This window comes from Rhinolophus hipposideros (genome assembly GCF_964194185.1).
Source record: "Rhinolophus hipposideros genome assembly, chromosome: X".
Lineage (NCBI taxonomy): Eukaryota > Metazoa > Chordata > Mammalia > Chiroptera > Rhinolophidae > Rhinolophus > Rhinolophus hipposideros.
This window is the reverse complement of record NC_138046.1, coordinates 2280048-2303952: the sequence shown is the minus strand read 5'-3', so window position 1 is coordinate 2303952 and position 23905 is coordinate 2280048. Positions and strand designations below refer to the sequence as shown.

Below are 23905 nucleotides of genomic sequence, written 5' to 3'. Positions count from 1 at the left end.
ACAAAACAGCTCAGATCTTTAAAATTAGTTGCAAGTTTGACTTACGTTTTGGTTAATAATGCTCAGAGCATCTTCAAAATAGCCCCAAACTTCTTCGAGGGGACAGAGTTCTGCATTTGGTAACCCATCTGGTATTAAGAGGTTAATCAAGCTGTTCATACATTTGCTGAAATAAAAAAAGAGAAAAACTCATCCCACAAGGAAAGAAACCATTGGCTTCACGGCTAAGATAAGTGAAGTCCAGATCACATCTCACACGAAGAACCTCAACGTCTGTTCTTCCCTCCAACTTCAGAAGACAGAGTTTTGAAGCCAGAAATGGGGCTGACCAATCCTTCCTTTTATTATGCCTATGGTTGTCTTCCACTGGTTTTCTTAGTTTGCTACACTACGGAGTTGTGGGTGTTTACTACATTCTATGAGCTGGTTCAATCGGCAGGCACTTCAAAGCACCTTGTTACATCCTCAAATGGGCAATGGAACTGGGATTTAAACTGGGAATAACTCCAGGAGAACTGTCTCTCGAATCTCAGAAAAGGGTGATTGCAATACTGTTTTCCAGAAAAAAAATCACACATCTATTTTTCCCCCATGTCTAGGGATGGAAAACATAAAATCTCCAATAAATAATAATTTATATTATGTACAGCATTTGTTGGCCTTTAAGGAAAGGTGCTTAGAAATAAAACCTGAAGCAAAATAGCAAAATGTTAACATTTGTTAAAATTTGGGTGGTGGATACTTTGTTGTTTGTTCTATTAATCTCTGTACTTTTCTGTACTTTGGGCATATTAATGAAACGAAGAAAAAAGGTTATGTAGTCATTTTAGTAGATACACAGAGTCACACAAAGAAACAACTTTTCTTCCTTTGGGAAAACCAGACTCCTTGACGCAGCTAATTAATTCTTGGTCTATAATACATATTATATAATATTACATACTATATAATACATAATATAATACGGAGCTGTGCTGAAGACTTTCCAGCCCAGGAGTTACAGGAGTGCCTCGATCACCTTTGAAGTTGGGCCAGCTGAGTAGGGCTAATGATGTGTGAGGCACCGACTACAGCTCTTTCTGCTATCAAACAGCCTGGATACAGTGTTGAATTACAATTACTAACCTGTATTTCAAAACGTCAAATGATTCTTTCTTCTTGTGGAGCAGAAACGCCATTTTCAAGGCCTTGAAAGCGATGGAAGGATAGTATGCAGGCATTTCCATTGCTAATGCTATAGGAAGGGAAGAAAAAGGGTTGTGAACATCATAATCACATGCATCACAGTTTTTATCCCCGGCTACAACTTGCTTTCTCTCTAACAAAAATGGCCTGAAACAGATTAAGAAAAACAAATAAACACAAACAAGGAATTGTATAAAACAATGAATCCATGATGGCTTTCAGAGATAGCTTCTACTTTCTGGGCAGTAGGATCACTAGGTCGTCCTATCTGTTTCTGTGACCCTGTGCACAGTCATACAGGTGAAGCAATAATCTTATGAAGCAGAGTCAAGGAGGGCACACTGAGAAGGAAACAGAAAGCAAGTCAGTAAAAGGGCGGCCATCAAAACCAGATTGAGATGACAATATGCTGTTTTTGTCTGATACTAAAAACAGGAAACACTTGAGTGTCCAAGATAATAACAACGCCTAAAACTTCCAGATACATTTACCCGGCCTCTAGAATTGGAACGTCTTCCTACAAGGAGCAGTGGTTACCATCACATGTCCATCAAGTATACGCTATCTGCTCCATGTGTCTAGGAATTCTGCCTTGGCAAGACAAAGAAAGGCACAGGTGACTCCTGCGCACTTAGGGCTACCTAGGACCTTTATTAACCACACTCAGGATCCTGAGGAGGGTGACAGATAAAAAGAGAATGAGGCCACTTCTGGCAGGACGTCCCTCTAGAGGCTCTGGGCCCCCAATACTACTTGCAGTCCAAGCAGAAATTAGAGTGTGGCAACTCTGGTAAAAAATCTCCCCAATATTTCTCTGTACACTTTAATAAATCGCTATGGTAGCATCACCTCTGATTACTGAAGTGGCCCATTATCATTTCTAGCAGCTGAGCAAAACTAAGTTTGAGCTCCCCCTACTGTGTAGTTTACAGGGGTGCCAAAAAAATGGACACAAGTGGACACTTTGGTCAACATTGCTCAAGTAGTACTTCACTATAATCAGAAGTGGGAACTACTTTGAGCACCTCTTATAATTGCAGAAGTCAAATGTGACTTGTATTCATCTTTTGTGATCGGTATATATTGAGTATTACAATTTTAATAGAGTTTTCCTTTCTTAAAATGTATGTGCATTATTTTGGCACCCTCTGCATAATTCGACTGCATGCATAGAATATAAATTCATCACTACTGATTGTTATTGCCTGTTACAAGCAATGGACTTCGCCAGGGTTTATAAGTACAACGAACAGAAGTGATTATGGTTCATGGCCCCAAAGAGCTTATAATCTTATATAAAAAAAGATAAATGCAAAAATGATTGTAATACAAACTAGTTAAATGATGCCATTAGAAAAGGAAAAACCATGTACTATGAGGAAACGTGTTTTTTTTCCCACCTGGAGGTAATAGAGGAGAACAGAGAAAAGAAATGAAAAAGTAGTACAATTTAAATGGGTACTAGTATTCCAAAAACATCAATATAGCTCTTACATGCAATTGTTTCCAGTGTTTTACTTTCTATGTCAGGCTGTTCCCACACTGGCTCCAGGAAACTTTCCAGTGAGAGATCATTCTGTTTGACTTTAACTTCAAACTCATACAGGAGAAGCAACGTCTCACATGGATCATTTGAGAAGTTCCCTAAGAAAGAGGCAAAAATGCAACATTTTCTGTGATTACATTTCATTACTTTCTCCTATTCTAATCTCTCTTCGGGGGAGATTTTCCTGTTGAGGAAAATTAATTTGACTTACAATTTGGAGGTCATCTCAACTTCTGTAGAGACATTTTTTACATTTTGAAATCTAGAAACTCACCAGTGCTTTCAGCACCCTGTATTGCAATCACTAGCATTGCCTACATTTCCTACAATTATTGCCATGGGGTTCTGAAAGGGCCTGGAAAAGTCCTGCAGCTGCCTATTTCAAGTCCAATGTTTACCTGTCTAGCTTTGATGCCTCAGTTAACCAGAAAACGCAGTGTTGTACAAACTAACTATGGTTTTATTTTAAGCAAAGGGGAGTTTCCAAATTGTTTCATAGCATCAGTCAACAATATTTCTTGGGTATCACCATGGGCAGTATCTTGTATCAGGTGACACATACCAGACTATGTGAGATGGTTTCCATTCACTCTGTTCGACTGAACTTTTAAAAAAGTGTTGAGGTACAGCATACATACAGTGAACTGAATGAGGTGAATTTGTCTTAAACAGTTGATGAATTTTCAGATATGTTTAAATCCATGTAACTACTGCCCTGATCATGATATAGAACAATTCCAACACTGTGTTCCTTTCCAGTCAGTACCACCTTAGCAGACTTAACAGCTATTTTGACTTTTGTCACTATTGATTGTTACTGCCTGGCCTTCAACTTCATTGCTAGTACATATATAACCAACTTCTGAATATTGACCTTGTATCCTATAACTTGCTAAAGTCATTTAGTAGTTCCAGTAACTTTTTGTAGATTCTTTGGGATTTTCTATATAGGCAATCATGTCACCTGCATTTAAATAGAGATAGTTTTATTTGATTTTTCACTCCACAGGCATACCTCATTTTACTGCGCTTCGCTTCAAAAAGTGAAAACTAATTAATGTAATACACCAGGTCAATAAAATAAGAAACAGAAAACTACATAATGAGAAAACTGCACACGAATATCTCTGATGAATACAGATGCAAAAATCCTAAACAAAATTCTAGCAAATCAAATGCAACAGTGCCCTAAAAAGATTATTCATCACGACCAAGTGGGGTTCATCCCCGGGGCACAAGGATGGTTCAACATCCGCAAATCCATCAATGTGATACATCACATAAACAAAATAAAGGACAAAAATCATATGATTATATCAACTGATGCAGAAAAGGCGTTTGACAACATACAACATCCATTTATGATGAAACTACATAACGATCTCAATAGGGTCAGAAAAGCATCTGACAAAATCTAACATCTTTTCATGATAAAAACAATGAACAAACTTGGAATAGAAGGGAACTTCCTCAACCTGATAAAGGGCATCTATGAAAAACCCACAGTGGGGTGGCCGGTCAGCACAGATGGTTAGAGCGCAGTGCTGGAGCACCAAGGTTGCCAATTCGATCCCCGCATGGGCCACTGTGAGCTGCCCCCTCCTTCAAAAAAGAGAAAGAAAAAAAAAAAAAGAAAAACCCACAGCTAACATCATACTTAATGGTGAAATACTGGATTTTTTCCTTTTAAGATCAAGAACAAGACAAGGATGCCCACTCTCACCACTGCTATTCAAAACTGTTCTAGAAGTTCTAGCTAAAGAAATTAGGCAAGCGGGCCGGCCCGGTGGCTCAGGCGGTTAGAGCTCCGTGCTCCTAACTCCGAAGGCTGCCGGTGCGATTCCCACACGGGCCAGTGGGCTCTCAACCACAAGGTTGCCAGTTCGATTCCTTGATTCCTCGAGTCCCGCAAGGGATGGTGGGCTCCACCCCCTGCAACTAAGATTGAACACGGCACCTTGAGCTGAGCTGCCGCTGAGCTCCGGATGGCTCGGTTGGTATGCGTCCTCTCAACCACAAGGTTGCTGGTTCGACTCCCGCAAGGGATGGTGGGCTGTGCCCGCTGCAACTAGAAAAATGGCAACTGGAACTGGAGCTGGGCTGCGCCCTCCACAACTAAGACTGAAAGGACAACAACTTGAAGCTGAATGGCACCCTACACAACTAAGATTGAAAGGACAACAACTTGACTTGGAAAAAAAAGGCCTGGAAGTACACACTGTTCCCCAATAAAGTCCTGTTCCCCTTCCCCAATAAAATCTTTAAAAAAAAATTTAAAAAAAAGACATTAGGCAAGAAAAAGAAACAAAAGACTTCAAGACTGGAAAAGAAGTAGTGAAACTATCTCTATTCACACGCAATGCGATCTTTTAAATAGATCTCTAGGGAGTCCAGTAAAATACCATTAGAAATAATAGACAAGTTTAACAAGATCAGTATACAAAAATCAACTCTATTTCTATACAATAGTAATGAACAAACTGAAAATAAGATTAAGAAAACCCATTTTCAATAGCATCCAAAAGAATAAAATACTTAGGAATAAATTAAACATGTACAAGACTTGTACATTGAAAGAAATTTTAAAAGATGTAAATAAATGGAAAAATACTCCGTATTTATGGATTAGAAGACTTAATGTTGTTAAAATGGCAATATTCCCCAAATAATCTACAGATACATCACAATTCCTCTCAGAATTTCAGTTGTTTTCTAAATTTTTTCAGAAACTGAAAGAGTGATCCTAAAATTCACATGGAAATTCAAGGGGCCCAGAATAACCAAAACACTCTTGAAAAGGAAGAACAAATTTGGAGGACTCACACTTCCTGGTTTCAAAACTTAATACAAAGCTATAGTAATCAAGACAGTGTGGTACTGACATGAGGACAGACATATAGGTCAATGGGACAGAAATGACAAGCTAGAAATAAAATCATGTGTCTATGGTCAACTAATTTTCCCCAAAGAGGTATAGACCATCCAATGGGGAAAGAATAGCTTTTGTTTTTATTGTTTTAATTATTTAAAAATGGTTCCGGGGCAACTGGATAGCCACATGGAAAAGAATGAAGTTGAACCCTTACCTCACACAACATACAAAAATTAACTCAAAATGGATCAAAGACCTAAATGTAACAGCAAAAACTGTAAAACTCTTTATAAGAAAACCCAGGAGTAAATACTCATGACTTGAGATTTGGCAGGTGACTCTTAGATATGATACCAAAAGCATGAGCAACAGAAGAAAAATAAATTGTACTTCATTAAAGTTTTAAAAAATTGTGCTTCAAAGGATGCTATCAAGAAAGGGAAAAGACCACCAACAGAATGGGAGAAAATATTTCCAAGTCATGTATCTGATCAGAAACCTGTATCTAGAATATATAAAGAATTCTTATGACTCAATAATAAAATGACAACTAACCCAGTTAAAAATTGGCATAGGGTCTGACCAGACATTTCTCCACAGAAGATATACAAATGGCTAATAAGCATACGAAAAGATGCTCAACACCATTAGTTGTCAGGAAAATCAGTCATCAGGGTATCAAAACCACAACGAGATATCACTATATACTTACTAGGATGGCTAGAATACAAAAATCAGAGAATACAAGTAATGGCATAGAAGTGGAGAAATCAGAAGCCTCATATACCACTGGTGACAATACAAAATGATGCAGACACTTTGGAAAACAGTCTGGCAGTTATTCAATTGATTAAACATAGAGTCACCATATGACCTAGGTATATACCCAAGAGAAATGAAAACATGTGACCACACAAAAACTTGTGTACAAATGTTACATCAGCATTATTCATAATAGTCAAAATATGGAAACAACTCATGTTATCTGTCAACTGATGAATAAATAAACAAAATGTGGTCTATCCATACAATGAAATATTATTTGATCATAAAAAGGAAGTACTGATACATGCCACATGTGTGAACCTTGAAAACATTACGTTAAGTGAAAGAAGTCACAAAAGTCCACATATTATATGATTCCATTTATATGAAATGTGCAAAATATGCAAATCTACAGAGATACAAAGCAGATTAGTGGTTGCTTAGGGCTCCTGGGAGAAATGGGGGGGACAGGGGATGTGATAGATCAAGGGTGTAGGGGTTTCTTTTTGCGGTGATAAAATGTTCTAAAATTTACTGTTGATAGTGGTTACACATACCTGTGAATACACTAAAATCCATTGAATTATACTCTTTAATGTGTGAACTGTATGGCATATGAATTATACCTCAATAAAGCTGTTTTTAAAAATGAATTTATACTGTTAACATTCCTCTGTGCCTGACTTCTTTTGCTCGTGATGTCTGATATTCATTTATATTTTTGTATGTGTCAGAAGTGCATTCCTTTTTTTGTTTTGTAGTATTCCATTGTGTGAATATACTGAAATGTATTTAATCCATCCATACCTGCTTCTATCTCAGCAATGACCCAGCAACGCTACTCCTAGATATATACTCAGGTGAAATGAGTGTACCTGTTTAACATAACATGTACCAGGATGTTCAAGACAGCTCTGTTCATAAGAACTAAAGATTTGAAACAATCCTATGTCCATCAACTATACCAAATTCATTTATTTTAAAACTTTTTAAAAAATCAAACAGATACAGAAAACGTGTGTGTGTGTGTTTGTTTTCATATTGAATTCCTGGGATAAACGTTACTCAGTTATATATTGCTGGATGCAATTTCCTAAAATTTTGTTTAAGATTTTTCATCTGTCATTTAAGACACTGACATGCAGTTTTCTTTTCCTCAAACGTCCTTGTCAGGTTTTGGCATCTGTCATGCTGTCCTCATAAAATCAATGTTCCCATTTTTTCTGTTTTCTATAAGAGGTATTTTTACAGGATTGCTATTATTTCTTCCTTATATTTGGGAAAATGTATACCAGTGAAGCCATTTTCTTTGTGGGGATGTATTTGAGATCAAATTTCTTTAACAGGTATAGGACTATTAAAATAGTCTAAATACGACTATTTAGACCCTCTATGGGCCAACTTTTATAGATATACTTTACAAAGAATTTGTCTGTTTTGTCAACATAGTCAAATTTATTGATATAACGTTATTCACAATGTCCTTATAGTGCCATTTTAATCTCTGAAAGGTTTGTAGTGATGCCTACTTTCGAACTGATAAGTAGTACTTTGTGTTCCTTCTTTTTATTTCTTGATCCAGCTCGCTTGGAGTTTAGCAATTATAGTAATCTTTCTGAAGAATCACCTTTTAGTTTTGTTGATTTTCTCCATTGTATGTCTTTTCTATTTCATTGTTTTCTGCTCTTATCTTTGTTTGTTCTTCCTTCTACTTTGTCTGGTTTAATTTGCTGTTCTTTCCCTGTATTCAAGCTGGAAACTTGACTGTCAACTCTTTATCTTTTCTAATATATGCATTTAAAGCTATAAAGTTTCCCTTATTTAAGTTGTATCTCGCAAATTTTGATGTCATATTTTCCATTTTTGTTACGTTCGATATATTCCATAGTTTTCGTTTTGATCTCTTCTTTGACTGATGGGTTATTTAGAAGTGTGTTTTAGATTTTCAATAGTGGGGGTTTTCTAATCATCATTCTGTTGTTGCCTCCTACTTTAATTCTATTATGTTCAGAGAATATACTTTACATGATTCTAATCCTTTGAAATTTGTTGAGACTTGCTTTTTAGCTCAGCACATGATGTATTTTGGTAAATGTCACAAGTGAACCTGGAAAGACTGTGTACTCCATAGGTGAAAGGTATATCGTTCTCTATATGTTATCAACTAGGGGTGAAGTGAAGTTTCAAGTTTGGGAAACCTTCTAGAAATCACTAATGAATGTTTGTAGATGAACTACAGTACACACCTTACTCTGATCAGGAGTTACTGTGCTAAGATAATTGTACAGAAAAATTCCCAGATTCACATCTGTACTTTTACAAAAGAAAAACCACAGTGTACAAAAGCAAATATGTTAGCAACAGGAACACATGAATGACACTCGGTCAGGCACTTGGGAGAAGGAATAGTATGTCTCACCATAATGAAGCTGCCTCCTGAACCCGTGACCCTGACTCAATTTCTTCAGTGACTCAATAGACCTGAAATTGAAGTCCTTCCTCACTGCCATTAGGGCTTCGCTTTGTATCATAGGGTCAGCTTATGTTGCCTACGAGGCATAACTGGATTGGAGTGCTACCCAAAACAAAGATTTTTAGGAGCAATTTCTATCAGAGATACTTGGGTATCTTTAGATAATTGTTTAATTTCCTTTGGGGAAAAACGTCCTAAATTCAGGTTCTTCTGTTTCTGTGACCTAAGTCCCGGCCCAAAGTGTACACTAGAAAGTCCACTCAAGTTTTGTCATTCTGTTTAATGTGCCTGAGGATCAGCTCCAATTGCCTTTTTCCTTGGCTAATCTAAAAACTGTCATCTCTGAAGAACAAGACAAACAAATGAGAAACAAAAACTCATAGACACAGACAATAATTTAGTGGTTACCAGAGGGTAAGGGGGTGGGGGGTGGGTGATGAGGGTAAAGGGGATCAAATATATGGTGATGGAAGGAGAACTGACTCTGGGTGGTGAACACACAATGGGATTTATAGACGATGTAATACAGAATTGTACACCTGAAATCTATGTAAATTTACTAACAATTGTCACCCCAATAAAATTAATTAAAAAAAACAAACAAAAAAAAACTGTCATCTCTGAAAATTTCTAATCCATTGAGAACTAATCTCTGAGCCGAAAGCAATTCATGACTGGTTGGTAGTTATTAAGCCAATGGAGGAGCCCAGCAAAAACTGCCTGCTGAAGGAATAGTCACTTAATTATAGTTTTGGTGTTTACAACTGAACAGGTAAAAATGATTTCTAACTCCAACACGAGCCTTGACAAATGGTATCTTTTATCAATTGCATCTGGATAAATTAGAATGACCACCCCATTTCTGGGCTGAGGAGACCATAATATATAAATATGTAATATATAAAAATGTAGACAGTGCTCGGCCTAGCCAGCTAAACTGATTTTCTGCTGGTAGAAGACCCATGTTGGGTTATGTTCTAAAGTGCTTTGGTTAGCCCTGTTTGCCATCATCACTAAGGCTTCCGACGATGACACCAGGTGAACACTTTAGAGCCAGGTCAAAATTATAGAACTGGAGGTAAGTGAAATTCTTCCTTGCAATGACTTATAAACACAACCAAAGGCTCTTCTCCATCTTCATGTTTTTGAGATAAAAAATTTCCTATATTACAAAATAAATAGCTTAAAGAAATCTAATCACTAAGACCACTTCCAGCTTTAACTTTTGATGAATCTTCATATACAGAGGATGACTCCTAGGAACAAGTGGTGATGTGTGTTGTAAAGAAAAAATACAGATTATGAGGGCAGATAGTGATGAGAGTTGCTATTTGAGAAAAGGTGTGCTTAGACAAGACCTCTCTGAGTGGTGTGACATTTGAGCAGAGGATGTAGGGGAGCAAGCCATAAGAATATGCAGGAGAAGAATGTTCTGGCAAAAGGAATGGCAAATACAAAGGCCCAGAGGCAGGGATATAGTAGGTATTATTGAGACATAGTAGGGCTAGAGTATAGTGAGCTGAGAGGCAGAGTGATGGGAGATGAGGTCAGAGACGTAATCAGGGTCAGATAAGCTATGACCTTGTAGATCAGGGTAAGGACTTTGGATTTCATTTTAAGTCCAAGTAAATGAAAAGCACAAGAGGGCTGACATGATCTGACTTATAATACTCTGGCTGCTGTGTGGCTATTGCATTTATAGGGCAGCAAGAGGGAAAGCAGAGAGGGTAGAAGGGAAGCTAGTACTGGCCTGACTTATTGTTGGGAAGGGGCACACCACAAATCACTCTACTTCCAGCCTGACTTCCCACAGATAACACTTGAGTAACAAATAATTCCAAAACTAATAATGGTCTCATACTCCTGGCTTTTGTTTATTCACTTCCCACAGCTTTCCCTACTCACTCTGCAAGAGCAAGCTCAAATACTACCTTTTAGAATGGATTGTTTCTTCCTCAGTGGCCCCACATACTCTGTTTTCCTATTATTAGTGAAGTTATTTTGTTTTGCTTTGTACACATGTAATAGGTTATGTTTCTCACTCCCTTTCTCCACTGTAAATATCTTAAGGACAGAGACAGAAACACATTTCCTTATGTTTCCACAATACCTAGTAGCCCCTAAGAGTTTAATAAGGACTTTGCAGAATGGATGTGGTAAGCTGCTTTCCTTAGGTCACTAACACAATGGCATATCAGGATTAATTATTTTGTAAAAGCCAATTTCCATAGCAGTAAGATTTCAGTCACTGTTTATACAGTTCTTAATTAACTTTGATTTGGAATCGATTTTTAAAAGGTTGGCATTTTCCAATTTTTCCCCAGGAGCTTATGATTCACCAGTTTTGCACTTTCCCTTAATTTGTCTATTTACAGTTGGTAGCTTAATGATTTATTTACATTACTCACATACTGGGCTTATAATTTTAGGCATTATTTTATTGGAAATACTCAAGCTTAAGAAATATAAACCTTTAAAAATTCTGATTCATTTTTTTCTAAATGTATTTTTGTTTTAATTATTAAAGTACTACATGTTCATTGAAAAATTCAAACAATGCAAAAGTAGAATAAAAAGTAAAAGTTTCCCAAAATCACTAATTCTTGTTCTAAGAGGTAGAAAATGTTCAGTTTGGTGTGTATCCTTCCGAGACATTACATATGACACAGGCATTCAGATGTATGTGTGTGTATATGTATATATATGGATGTGCTAGGTATTGGGTGTGCACAGGTAAGCAAAAGCAGACATAGTATCTGTCCTCATGGAGCTTACAGTCTAGTGCATATGCATACAAATATATACACATATGTTTTCAAAATAAAAATGGAAAGAGAAAAGGCCACAAAAAGCACAATACTCCAAGTAAGGAGCACACCCCAAGGTGTAAATCCTTTATCAACATGAACAGAGTTTATAGGCCGGTGGAAGGACTGTGTCTGTATTTGGTTTGGTTCTGAGAAGCACAGGAGAAAGTGCTGAAGAGTGAGCAGCTAGCTAGTCAGTGAAGCAGTGGAGAAGAAAGAACCTTTGTGCTATGAAAAGCCTTATGGGTACCCATCTCCCCTGGTTGGGAAAATGTAGAGATTATAAGAAATCACATGCACAGCAACCCTGGATCATAAGTACTGTATAAACTTCTGTTAACCTGGATCATGGCCCTTGCCTCCTCTCCACATGAACCTCCTGCAAATAGCTGGTCTAAGGAAAAAGTACCACAATTAAAGAGAAGTTATCACAACTCAGTAGCAAAAAAACCTAATAACCCAATTTAAAAATGGGCTAAAGACTTAATAGACATTTCTCCACGAAAGACATACAAATGGACAACAGGTATATGAAAAGGTGCTCAACATGACTAACTATCAGGGAAATGCAAATCAAAACCACGGTGCAATACCACTTTATACCTGTCAGGATGATTACTATAAAAAATTTTAAAAAGACAAGTGTTGGTGAGGATGTGGAGAAAGGGGAACCCACATACACTGCTGGGGGATTGCAAATTGGTGCAGTCACTATGGAAAACAGCATGGAGGTTCCTCAAAAAAATTAAAAATAGAACTACCTTGTGACCTAGCAATTCCACTTCTGGTATTTAGCCAAAAGAACTGAAACCAGGATCTCAAAGAGGTATCAGCACTCCCATGTTCACAATAGCTGAGACAGGAAAACAACCTAAGTGTTCACTGCGGGATGAATGGATAAAGAAAATGTGGTTTATACATATAATAGAATACTACTCAGCCTTAAAAAAAGAAGAAAAATTCTGTAAAATGTGACAACATAGACGGACCTTGAGGGCATTATGCTAAGTGAAATAAGACAGTCATAGAAGGACAAATACTGCATGATTCCACTTACACGAAGAATCTGAAATTTGATCTATCACATTCATAGAATCAAAGAATGGAATGGTGGTTGCCAGGAGCTGGGGGGAGGGGAAATGGAGAGTTGCTAATCAGTGGCCATAAAGTAACAGTTAAACAAGACGAATAAATCCTAAGAGATCTGTTTTACAACACTGTACCTATAGTAAACAATACTACATTGCGCACTCAAAACTGCTAAGAGCGTAGCTCTTATGATAATTGTTCTTATCACAACAAAATAAAATTTAAAAAAGATAAGTTACCAAAGAAGCCCAATATAAAATACCACATGAAAACGGGATGAGAGGAACAGGAAGAAAGAAGGGTAGGTGGAGAATTCTCACCAGAGAAATACTGCCATGAAGCAAATGAAGACTGTGACATGTCACTATGAATTTTAAAATATTAACTATAAAATGTAAAATAAGAATATGAAACAGGTACTCAAGAACTCAGGGAAGAGCTGGTATACAAAAGGAAATGAAATATGAGCCATTTTAAAGATAAAGAAGAAAATGGGAAGAAAAAAAATCAAACCATCACAGAAACAAAGGTAAAACTGGATGCAGCAGAGACACCACTTGATAAATAGTGTGGGGTATAGAAAACAAGAAATAAGCAAGCAAAATGAAACAGAAATTGAAATCGGTTCTAACATTTTCATGTTAAATAAAATCTGACCCTTGTTCATTTTATATCTGTATGAGAGTCATGGTTATAGCTTTAAAAAATTATCAACCAAAATGCCCAACGAATACCCTTGACAGAAACAACAGGAAAAGTTGTGTTGCTACAGAAGTGCAACACACGGATTGCTTAAACTCATCTTTTCTTGTCTCCTAGACTGAACCTCAACTGCCAGTAGAACTTTGATGGATCACTTTTTTTCTTTTCTATTGAGTTTATGTTTTGTTTTTGGTTCTGGTTTGTACATACTCAATAAGTTATTCCCTCTTGGTAGCAGCAATGACTGGGAATGTGGTTTTATGGTCTGACCATTTGGCCATTTCTCTGAATAGATTAATGGATTATCTAGTCTTTGAACAAGAAACAATAGACAACTTAATTTGTTAGGCTTTTTTGTTGTTCTATTTATCCATTTTAAGCTCAAATTATTTCATGCCTGCTCGACTGGTGAGTTTTGTGTTTACTCTTGACATGCAGCTGAAGTTGCAGATCTGAACCTATAAAATCTCTGTGTCTACGTGACAATAATTGAGAAGGCCTTCACCTTACATTGTGTGAGTGTGAATTATTTTCCTATCTCTGGAGGATATTCATAAATTAGATTATAAAATCTCCTACATTAAAGAGCTCTGTTCTACTTGGTTTACAGACATTAATAAGCACTTACATACAAATATTCTTAAAATTCCCACAAAAAGAAACTTAAGTTCAAACTAAAGGTATTCTTACAAAACAATTCTAACTCAGAAACATTTTTAGAATCCAAAGTTAAGGTAGATCTTTGGCAAGTCAAATTATCTTAATAATTTTGGTTTAAATGAAAGATGGATCTTTTTTTGGTGATTTGTGTTAAGTATAAAATAAGCATACATTTTACTTTACTTGGGTCTTTTTTTCCTAAATTTATACAGGTTTACTGATTAAATAATGTTATATATTACTCATATATAACATATAAGATTACAAAAAATGCAAATTGTGTTCAACTAAAATTAAATCATTATTCTAAAAAACTTTTTTATTTCAGCACTGTTTTGTAGTATATTAGGTTTAATTTAAGATGATTTCCAAGATATTTAGTTAATTTAAAATGTTGGACTCATATTGAGTTAATTAGTGAATAATCACTGATACTAATATAACATTTATTACTAAGCATAGCTTTAAGTTTATATACTATTGCTTCTTATTTTTATATGCTATAGGGAGACAATATCTTTGAGGCATGTCAATGAGTGTTCATTTTTCTCTTTAAAAGGGATGGGTGTGGCCATAGAAAGCTGTGCTATTTGTGTTCATGTTCTCTCCTAGTCTGCTTTAAATGCTTATGGGTGAGCTATAGTTCTCAATTACACCCAACTTTTCTCTTTGAAATAGAAATTATTTTGGTTAAAAGTTACAATTAAAACAGAGACCAAAAGGATGGTTACCAGAAAGGAGGAGGTGGGTGGATGGGTGAAAAGGGGAAGGGGAATATAGTCAATTATCGTGGTAAGCTTGCACGGTGACAGATGATAACTAGAGTTAGTGGGGTGATCACATTGTAAGGTATGAAAATGTCAAATCACTATATTGTACACCTGAAACTAATAGAACCAATATAAGACTGTATACCTACTATATTTAAACACAAATAATTTTTTTAAAAAAACAAGTGGTCGAGATTGTATTATGAGAAATAGTGACAAATGGATATGTGATTTTGTTTTTAAAGGAAAATGTAGTTTATTCTTAAAGCAGTGGTTCTCAAACTTTCTGTTTTTAGGATGCCTTTGCATTCTGAAAAAATAATCAAGGACTTCCAAAGAGATTTTTCATAGGTATGGTACAACTATTGGTATTTACCATATTAGAAATTAAAACAGAAAATTTAAATATATTTACTGATTGAATTAATTTAAGATGAATCCACTGCATAACATCAATTTAGAAATATTTTAAAAATTAAGGAGATTGTTTCACATTTTTGAAGAGCTCCTTAATGCCTGACTTCCCAGAAATAGCTAGATTCTCATATGTGCTTCTGTATTCAATATATTACAGCACCACACATCACGTAGCCACTAGAAAACTGTATTTTAGTATTATTATGAAAATAGTTTTGACCTGACAGATCCCCTAAAAGGTTGTCAGTTTGTTCCGGAATATAAAAGAGCACATTGAAGAACAAACTTGGAAGATAAATTTTACTTGCCTTGGTTTAAACTTGAGTCTGATATAAAGCTCTGTAATGTATTAAAACGTAGCAATGTTCTCTTGAATTTGATGGGCTTGCTTCTTTACTGATTAATGCCTTTACTTACAATATGAGTATAATGACATGTATCCACCATTATTGTCTCACTGCCCTTAAAATTCTATGTTCTATCTGTTCATCCCTCCCTCCTCAAATAACCCACGGCAAGTGGCGATCCTTTTATTGTCTCCATAGTTCTGTCTTTACTTGAATGTCATACAGTTGGAATCATATGGTATGCAGCCTTTTCAGATTGGCTTTTTTCACTTAGTAATATACATTCAAGTTTCCTCCCTGTCTTTTCATGCTTTAATAACTCATTTCTTCTGAGCTCTGAATAATATTTCATTGTTTGGACATACCACAGTTTATACATTCATTCATCTATTGAAAGATCTCTTGTTGCTCCCAAGTTTTAGCAATTTGAATAAAGATGCTGTAAACATCCGTGTGCAGGTCTTGAATGGACATGAGTTTTCATTTCATTTGGGTAAATACCAAAAAGCACGGTTGCTGGATTGTATGGTAAGATTGTTCTTAATTTAGCAAGAAACTGATAAACTGTCTTCCAAAGCGGCTGTCACACTTTACGTTCCCGCCATTAATGAATGATAGCTGCTTCACATACTCGCCAGCATTTGGTGGTGTCGTGTTTTAAATTTTTGCCATACTACTAAGTGTGTGGTCATTTCTCATTGCTGTTTTAATTTTCCATTCCCTAATGACATAGATAAATGGATGACAGAGATACATATCTAAATATATAGAAGAAATGGATTTTTCAGTGGCCAGCTAGCATTCTCACATACTTTTAAAAAAAGTCATTGAAGTTATATGAATTGCACTCTAAGTACTTACTACTTTAGCACTTTAGATTCAGTTATGAGGAATTTTCATTATTATTTTCTAGATAGTCTGTAGTTTCCTATTTTTAAAATGTCCAAGTGGCAAAGGGTTTTGTTTCTTGATTCCATTATTAATTTCTACTGCTATTGCACTGTGATCAGATAATGTCATCTGTTTTATTTATATGTCTTGGAATTTATTCAGGTTTTTCTTATGATCGATTTTGTAAATATGCAAAGGTGACATGAAAAGAAGATGAGTTTTCTATATTCAGGCTATAGAGTATATTTCTATTAAATCCTCTATACTAAGTATATTATTTAGGTATTCTCTAGCCTTTCTTTTTGTTGTTTTTATTCTTTAAACCCTAATCAAAAATTAAGAGAGGTGAATTAAATTTTACGTGTTTATGTTCTTCCTTATAATTCCTGTAGTTTGATACCGAAAATCTATCAAAGATATCACACAAACAGAAAATGACAGACCAATAATTTAGAATTATGAGGGAACCAAATTCATCAATATTTTAAACATAGTAACACACTGACCAAATAAGGTTCATTCCAGAAATGCAAAGATAACTGAATTTTAGGACAACTACTATTATAATTCAACATATTAATAATACTTCAAAAGAGAAAAATCGTGATTATCTCTATAGAATCTGAAAAGGCATATAATTCAATTTGATATCTGTTGATTTTTAAAAATTCTAACTAAAACAGGAATAGACACAATATTTAAAAAGTTTACTTTATGAGTTGTGAATGTCTAATCACTATGTTGTTTTGTATACCTGAAATTAAAAAAAATAAACAAAACAGAAACAAACTCATTTTTAAAAGTCTATCTAAACCGAAAAGCCAGTACTATCCTTAGTGAGGAAACAGTGGCAAGATACTACATAACTTTGAAAAGTTAACTACTTTGAGTATTTTATAACAAAATGTTAGCAGTATCTGACATCAAGTTTGTGGTCTGGAAAACTACGGTAGCCTATACTCACTCAATGTTAAAGGCTGATTAAATTAGACATTAAAATCTACTGGCCTAAGAGCAATAACATCATATGGAACAATAATGATCCTAATTTTATAATCAATACTATATTTCCATAGAAAGCAAGGTGAAAAACATTGTTACTCCAAGCAGTGTGTCACGGAGTCAAAATACAGACATCCAGTGGGGAAAAATTAGGTCTCAGAATTACTTAACTAATTATCAAATAACCCACATTTGTGGGTTATTCAGATTTCAAACACCATTCGTAACGGCATTACCAAACTCCCAGTTCCCACTGTACCTGTTTCTTTCAGGACATTCCAGATTTCTCTGCATTTATGGATCTGCTCAAGTGCACGATTCAGTAACATGGTCTATTGGGCAATAATGTAACAAAAAATTAGCCTCAAGCAAACAAAACTTTAAACAAATTAAAATAATTTTGATATCATTTTCATTAAAACAGTTAAAAATAAAGTGATAGAAAAATTATAGTTTGAACATTTTGGAATTTATATAGAAATGTTAGCCTGTATTTGTACCTTTCCTTAATGTACTGAGAAAATGAGGATTAAATAGAAAATCTGAGTATTAATTTCTTTAATAATCTAGGTCAGAAGAGAAGCGCTTCCAGAATGGTGGTATGAGAAACTCCACGAACCCTCTCCCCAGTAAACAACCGTAACTGAAAATTATGGTGAAAATTATAAAACACAATCATGTAAAGTCTCAGGAAATTGCCCTAAGGGCAGGGCATACAGCAAATCTATTCCAAGAAATCTACTAAGTCTCAGAACAGTGAGTGTCCGTGGCAGTTGAGCCTCAATCTGTTTAACAACCCCCAGCTCTGTGTGATGGAAGTGGTACTTCAGGTGAGTGTGGCCAAGAAGATGGGGCTTCCTTTAGCGTCAGCTTCCAGGCTGCCAGCACTTCTCATCTCCCCTACCCCAGTTCTGTACTGCAGAAGCTCTATTATAAACAAGTGTAACTGGGAGGCCTGGAGCTCTCTTCCTCTACCCCGTCCCCACTCCATCCCTGGCATGGCAAACTGAGAATACTAGGTCTCAATTGCCCTCACCTCAGCTTGCTTAGAGGATCGGGTTGCCATGCTGGGAGAGGTAAGCCAAGAATGCCAGGGACCAGACTCCTGCCCAGCCCCCCATTCATACAGCTGGTCTTTCACTCTGATAGAAATGGGCCACTGTCCCTGTCTCCAGCAATAAAACAAGGGGTACAGAGTTTCTGCTCAGGAGGAGAGGCCGTTGGAAGAATGAGCGCTGTAGCTCTCCCAAAAAGGACAGTGAATTTAATTGGAACAGAGCATGGGAAAGTTCATGTCTAAGGGCACATGGAGATTTTAGTGTTGCGTAATTAAGAGGACGCTGGTAGCTCAATGATATCAACAAGGAAAAGAGTAGACCAGCTAGAAGTTTACAGAAAGAAACTTCTACCAGGGGAAGAGAAAGCTAAGAAGATCCCTTCCCCTTCAATTGGATCAGACTGTGGAGCAATTTATGTCAAGGAGCATTTTCAATCTCTCCCTCCCTCCCTCTCCCTCTCCCCCACCCCCTCCCCCTCCCCCCCCCCCCTCTCTCTCTCTCTCCAGAAGCTTAACAGGGAGACCAGGGAAAGTCAGTCAAAAATAATACTGTTGGGCCGGCCTGGTGGCTCAGGTGGTTAGAGCTCCGTGCTCCTAACTCCTAAGGCCGCCGGTTCGATTCCCACATGGGCCAGTGGGCTCTCAACCACAAGACTGCTGGTTCAATTCCTCCAGTGGGCTGCGCCCCCTGCAACTAGCAATGGCAACCTGACCTGGAACTGAGCTGCGCCCTCCACAACTAAGACTGAAAAGACAACAACTTGAAGCTGAACGGCACCCTCCACAACTAAGATTGAAAGGACAAAAACTTGACTTGGAAAATAAAAGTCCTGGAAGTACACATTGTTCCCCAATAAAGAACTGTTCCCCTTCCCCAATAAAAAATCTTTAAAAAAAAAAAAAGGAAAAATTGTTTAAAAAAAATACTGTTAAAAACCACTTTTATCCTTTTGGAGAAGAGAGGTCAGGGTAACCGTACAGGCGAAGACTGCGACCTCTGAGGAGTGATGTAAGAAGCAGTACTGCTGGGGAAAATAGACTTCACTGAACTAGCCCAGCCAGGTCACTCAACAAGTCAACAAGCAAATACTAACAACAACAAGACCCCCAGGGGGAATCAGTATTCAAAGATGCTTCAATATGTCATCTAAAATGTCCAGTTATCAGCAAGAAAAATTAAGAGATATGCAAAGAAACAGGAGCACCTGACCCATGTGCAGGAAAAAGCATAGGCAACAGGAACAGACTTTGAAGGGGTCCAAATGTTGAACTTAGCACCCAGATTTCAAAGCAGGTCTTTTAAATATGTTCAAACAACTAAAGGAAACCAAAGAAAGGTCTGATGACACGGTCTCAGCAAATAGCGAATCTCAATAAAGAAGGTAGTGGGATAACACATTCAAGTGATGAAAGAAAATAACTAAGAATCTAACATCCAACAAAACAATCTTTCAGAACTGAAAGCAAAATAAACTCCCAGATAAAAGCTGACAGAATCTGTTGCTACCAGAACCATTTGAAAAAACTGCTAAGAGAAGTTCTTCAGGCTGAAAGCAAGTGACACCAGGTAGCAATTTGAATCCAAATGAAAAAACAAAGTCCACCGGTAAACATAATTGTGTAACTATAAAAGACAGTAACATTTATTCTCTTAACTTTTAAAAAGCAATGGTATGCACCCCAATAAATTTAATAAAACTTTAAAAAGCAACTGTATATGCTATAGACATGGTTTCTAGGGACACAAGAATGGGTCTTAATAAATTCATTATTTGTAGAGAAAAAAAATAAAACAAAATAAAAAATAAAAAGCAACTGTATAAAACTATATATATGTGTGTGTGTGTATATATATATATATATATATATATATATATATATGATAGATATCCACAGACCATTACACCAGCCCAAGAAGAATACAGTCTTCTAAAGCACATATAGCACTTTCTCTCAGATAGACCATGTTAACTCGGCCACAACATAAACTTCAAATAAATTGAAAATATCTTGAAGTTACCCAAAGTACGTACTCTGACCACAGTGGAAAAAGATTAGAAATCAATAAGAGAATAAAATCTGGGAAATTCACAAATATGTGGCTATTAAACAACAGATTCTTAAATAAACAATAGGTCAAAAAAGAAATCACAGTGAAAATCAGAAAACATTTTTGAGATGAATAAAAACCCAATGTACCCAAACTTAGGGATGCTGCTTAAGCAGTATTAGGGTCTGAATGTGTCCCACCCAAATTCCTATGTTAAAATCCTAACCCCAAAGGTGAAGGTATTAGCAGGTGGGACCTTGGGGAAGTGCTCAAGTCATGAGGGTAGAGCCCTCACGAATGGGATTCGTGCCTTTTATAAGAGCTCCCTAGCCCTTTCCACCATGTGAAGACACAGCAAGAAGGTGCTGACAATGAACCAGGAAGAGGGCCCTCACCGAAGAAGGCATAACCATTGATCGCTGGCACCTTGATCATGGACTTCCAGCCTCCAGAACTGTGAGAAATCAATTTCTGTTGCTTCTAAGTCACCCAGTCTATGGTGTTTTGTTACAGCAGCCCAAACAGACTAAGACAGAAAATTGGTACTGGGTGGGGGGGGGGCGTTGCTGTAACAAATACCTAAACATACAGAAGCAGATTTGGAACTGGGTAATGGGTGGAGCCTGGAAGTGTCTGGAGGTGCATGCTAGAAAATGTCTACACTGCTGTGAATGGACTCTTAGGGGCAATTCATATGCAGACCAAGAAAGAGAGCTGTAGAGAAAGTCTCACTCAATCTTAGACAATACCGAAGTGGTTGTGAACAGAATGTTGCTAGAAATATGGACAGTACAGGTCATTGTGACATGGTCTCAGACGGAAATGAGGAACACTGGAAACTGGAAGAAAGGCCATTTTTTTTTTTTGTTATGAAGTGGCAAAGAGCTTGACTGAACTGTGTTTGTGTCCTAGTGTTTTATAGAAGGTAGTCCTTGTGAGCAATAGAATTGGATATTTGGCTAAAGAAATTTCTAAGCAGTGTTGAAGAATCAGTCTGGTTTCTCTCGAACGCTTATAGTAAAATGTGAGAAGAGATTAAGGCCTTAAAGGTAGAATTGTTAATCGCCAAGGAAGCAGAATTTTAAAATTGGGAAAATTCTGAGTGTATCAATACAGAAGGAAAGAAGAAAGCCTGTTAGGGAGAGAACAGCAAGGGTATGGCTGAGTTTGATAAGGAGATTGCTGTGGATCCAACATCTTAACAGAAGCTAGGAGTTATTAACCAAGACGATGCGGACATTGGTCAGCCATCTCAACAGAAGCCAGGACCTACTGGCCAAAGCAATAAGAACAACTCTGAAGGCCATTCAGAGAACTTTGGGGCTGGCCCTCCCATCACAGGCCCAGTGTGCAAGGGCTAGAGGGGCAGAACCATTTCAAAGGAGGGCCGACTGCTGCCCAGCAGCATCTCACCTCCTGAGCGCTGCCCCTCAAATTCCATGCCACGCTCCTAAGCTGCCCCAAGTGTAGCCCAAGCTGCTGTGGCTCCTTCTCCAGAAGGCACAGGTTGCAAACCTCTGAAAGGCATCAGCTTGGTGCCTTCACCTCGGTTTGCAGAGTGCAAGAGCTGGTGCTGTGGCTGCCTCCACCTACATTTCAAAGGATGCCCCCTGTGGGGTGGGGCCATGGCAGAAAGGTCCTACTAGGGCAGTGCCTGGTGGAAACTTGCACCGGTGACTAGTAGAGCTACGGTGTGGGATTCCAGCCTGAACCCTAACCGGTGAGAACTGCAGTGTGGGCTGCATCTGGCAGAGCCCCCTAGAGGCTTGGGGGCTCAACCGCAGTGCCAGTGGGCCCTGAATGTACGGTAGGGCACCAAGCCAAGGAGGATAGTTCTTGAGAACTTGGGATTTAATGTTGTTTGCCCCAATCGGATTTAGACTTACCTCGGGCCTGTTACTCCTTTCCCCCTGTATCTCCCTTTTGGAATGGGGATGTCTATGCTATATCTGTCCAGCCATGGTTTTTTTGGAAGCATATAACCTGTTTGGTTTCACAGGTTCACAGCTGGACAACAATTTGCCCGAGGAAGAATTTTACCTTGTGTCTTACCCACATCTACTTTAGATGATATTACATAACACTTTGGATTCAGACTTTTGAGTCAATGCTGGAATGAATGAAAACTTTGGGGATATTGGAATGGAATGAATGTATTTTGTATGAGAGAAGGACATGAATTTTGGGGGAGCCAGGGGTGTAAGGCTAGTCTCAGTGTGTGCCCCCAAATTCATATCTTGAAATCCTAACCCCAAAAGGTGATGGTATTAGTAGGTGGGGCCTTTAATAGGTGTCAAAATCAGGAGGGTGGAGCCCTCATGAATGGTATTTGTGCCTTCTAAAAGAGGCTCCAGGGAGGTCCCAAGCCCTTTCCATCACGTGAGAATACAGCAAGAAGGTGCCAGCTGTGAACCAGTAAGAGGGCCTTCTCCAAAGAATGCGACCATGCTGGTAGCTTGATCTTGGACTTCCAACCTCCAGAACTGTGAGAAATAAATTCCTGTTGTTTATAAGCTACCTACTCTGTGGTATTTAGTGATACTATCTCAAATGGACTAAGACACATTGCTTAGAGGGAAATTTATAGCTGTAAAAGTTGATATTACAAAAAAAAAATCTCAAATCAATAACCAAACTTCCACATTAAGAAACTGGCAAAAGAAGAGCAAACTAAACATTAAGCAACCAGAAGGAAGAAAATAATGAAGATTAGAGTGGGACTTAATGAAATATAGACTAGAAACATAATAGGATAAAACTGAAACTGTAAGTTGGTTCTTGATAAAAATCAACAAAATTGATAACCCTATATAAAAACTGATCAAGAAAAAAAGAGAGAAGACACAAATTACTAAAATTAGGAGTGAAAGAGGGGGCACCACTAAGACTTACAGAAATAAAAAGGATGATAAAGGAATATTATGAACAACTGTAAAACAACAAATTAGATAACTTAGATTGTAATGGACCCATTTCTAGAAACAAACTACTGAAACTGACTCAAAAAGAAAGATAATCTGAATAGACTACATAAAAGTAAAAAAATTACACTTTGAAAACTACAAAACATTGTTGAAAGAAATTAAAGAACAGAATAGAAACATGTATGGAAATATATTCAATTTTCATGGGTTAGAAGACATAATACTGTTAAGATTGCAATAAATAATCTTCAAACTAATCTACAGATTCATCATAATCCTTATCAAAATCGCAGCTGGCTTCTTTGCAGGAATTAACAAATCAATCCTAACATTTATATGAAAATTCAA

At 37.1% G+C, this 23905-nt stretch overlaps 1 protein-coding gene across 1 annotated transcript in view; it reads right to left on the bottom strand.

The window, feature by feature from the left end:
- TEX11 (testis expressed 11) overlaps positions 1–23905 on the bottom strand; it is a gene marked incomplete at both ends in the record, with an annotated part of 146162 nt that overhangs the window by 8471 nt on the left and 113786 nt on the right. The window contains 4 exons of the mRNA XM_081042256.1: positions 46–166; positions 1126–1234; positions 2680–2829; positions 17786–17858. Of these exons, the coding sequence (XP_080898382.1) occupies positions 46–166; positions 1126–1234; positions 2680–2829; positions 17786–17858 (453 nt within the window). The remainder of the gene's footprint in view (positions 1–45; positions 167–1125; positions 1235–2679; positions 2830–17785; positions 17859–23905) is intronic.